Source organism: Callorhinus ursinus, unplaced genomic scaffold, assembly GCF_003265705.2.
Source record: "Callorhinus ursinus isolate GAN/ISIS: 27379988/994484 unplaced genomic scaffold, GSC_fseal_2.0 scaffold7782, whole genome shotgun sequence".
NCBI classification, from domain to species: Eukaryota; Metazoa; Chordata; class Mammalia; order Carnivora; family Otariidae; genus Callorhinus; species Callorhinus ursinus.
The window spans coordinates 1-2,202 of NW_027404832.1; the positions used below are offsets into that span (position 1 = coordinate 1).

The following is a 2,202-nucleotide window of genomic DNA, read 5'->3' on the forward strand; positions in this document are numbered from 1 at the left end:
TGAGCCGTAGCACCTGTAGGTCCCCCCGTGGGCTGAGGTCACAGGACTCATGGAGAATTCAGCCTGGTGCTGCCCAGCTCCGTGCTTTGATCTAAGACGCAGGGGGGGATCGGCTGCCCCCTCCTTGGACAGGAGGAAAGTGTCCACAGAGCTCCATGACTGACACAGCAGGGTCACATTCTCTCCTGAGGTCACCGTGGGTCCTGGCTGCACTGAGAGGGAGGGTGTGTCGGGGAGCTGTCCTAGAGAGAGGAAGGGCGGGTGAGGGGCTGTCCAGCCCTCGTTCTGCACTGAGTCTGTCTGTGTCCTCTGGGTCTCTCCCTTCTCTGTCTCTGTCTCTCTCTCTCCCTCCCTGGGGACCCCACACCTCTGGTCCCACCACCACCGCCTGGGGCCCCCCTGGCAGGAGCTGTGCAGGGTCTGGGGTCCTGACTGACCTGTGGCATCTCACCTGCGACCAGGATGTCCAGGGGGTCACTGGGGGCCGACCACTCAGAGGAGAGGTTCTGTCCACCATAGCATGTGTACCGGCCGCCGTGGGAGGGTCTCACTGGGTCCAGGTCGAAGTTCGCCCCAGAGAGCCCAGCGTGGGGCTGCCGGCCAAGGCGCCGGGGAGGGTCACCTGCTCCCTCCTTGGACAGAGCGAATCTGTCGTAGCCAACATCAGAGCGACACTGGAGGGTCAGGCTCTGTCCAGAGGTCACGACAGGGCCCTGCTGGCTCAGGAGGGAGGGCTTGCCCGACACACCTGGGAGAGACCAGCCGTGGATTGCAGGGGCTGATTATTCTCCCCAAACCTCCCTTCTCCCGTCCTGACCCCCGGCCTCACGGTCCATCACCCTCAGTGTCTCTGACCTGTGAGCCCCTGTTGTCCCCCATTCCACCCTCTCGTCTGGGACTCCCCTGGGAGCAGAGCCCCCGTAACCTGTCTGGTGCCTCAAAACATGGATGGGGCAACAATCAGACTCCCTCACCTGAGACCACCAGCTCCAGGGGCTCACTGGGGAGTGACCACACCTGGGGGGTGTTGCTGTAATAACCATAGCATCTGAACGTCCACCTGAGGCTGGGGGTCACAGGGCCCACAGGGAACAGGGCCTGGGACCACCCCCTGGGGGCTGGCTGGGAGTCCTGGGTCCAGGAGGTCTGGCGTTCTCCTTCCTTCATCAGGATGAACCTGTCGAATCCCACCCACGAGCCACACTGGAGGGTCACGTTCCCTCCTGAGGTCACAACAGGGCTGGGCATGGCTATGAGTCTGGGTTTGTCATGCAATCCTAGGGGAGCAGAAGGGGACGGTGTTAAATGGGGCTCAGATCCCCCACATCATCCCAGGGCTGGGCTGTGACAGGGAGACACCTGAGAGCAGACCCCCTTCCTGAGGGCAGAGCCTGGGGCTGGGACCCTGAGTGGGCTCGCACCTGTCACCACCAGCTCCAGGTGGTCACTGGGCTCTGACCAGCCACTGGGACTGAGACAGTAACAGAGATACCGTCCTGCATATACATCTGTCATGTATCTGATGGAGAACTTGGCCTTGTCCCCGGGCTCCAGTGTCTTCTGTCTGTCCCAGGTCTCTGAGTTTCCCTCTTTATGCAGGCGGTACTCCTGGGCCTCCAGGCTCCCCTGACACCAGATGGTCACAGATGTCCTCCAGGGGATCACAGAGCCTGGCTCAGCCCAGATGGTGGGTTTGGGGAGGATTTCTGGAAGAAACGGAGGCTGGGACACAAGACCTTCCCCACCCCCAGGTCCCAGCTCTGCCCCAAACCCCCAGACGTCCCCCTCCGTCAGCCCAGAACTGCTGTTCTCCATCCCCTCTGCCTGGTGGGTGACCCCCGTGAGGAGGTGGGACTGAGACCCCTGGGGACAGACTCACCTGCCTGCACTCGGGTCCTGGGGCCCACACTCAGCCCTGGAAGAGAGTTCCTGTGAGAGGTTTGCTGCGAATCCTGAGCAGAACCCCTCCTCCCGTGAGCCTCCTGAGTCTGGGGTCTCCGACAGCCCAGGGCCTGGCTGTGGGGCGGGTCCCTCCCAGAATAGGGCGTCCCCTCCCCTCCTCAGATCTCACCGAGACAGAGCAGGGCCGTGAGGGCGGGGGTCATGGCGTCTCCCGTCTCTGGCTCTAGCAGTGCATAGGGAGGGACCTCGGTGCCCACAGGACGGGCAGACACACAGGGTGTGGTCATGCGGAGGCTGATC

At 62.9% G+C, this 2,202-nt stretch overlaps 1 protein-coding gene across 1 annotated transcript; it reads right to left on the bottom strand.

Annotated features, from left to right (window-relative positions):
- Positions 1 to 3: 3 nt before the first annotated feature.
- Positions 4 to 2,196, bottom strand: LOC112818764 (leukocyte immunoglobulin-like receptor subfamily A member 6; the record flags this gene model as incomplete). Its single annotated transcript, XM_073890832.1, has 6 exons — positions 2,072 to 2,196; positions 1,880 to 1,915; positions 1,422 to 1,706; positions 975 to 1,277; positions 452 to 748; positions 4 to 242 (listed from the first exon to the last, which is right to left on the bottom strand). Coding segments are annotated over exons 1-6 (1,278 nt in total), but the record flags the coding sequence as incomplete, so codon positions are not given.
- Between the last annotated feature and the right edge of the window lie 6 nt (positions 2,197 to 2,202).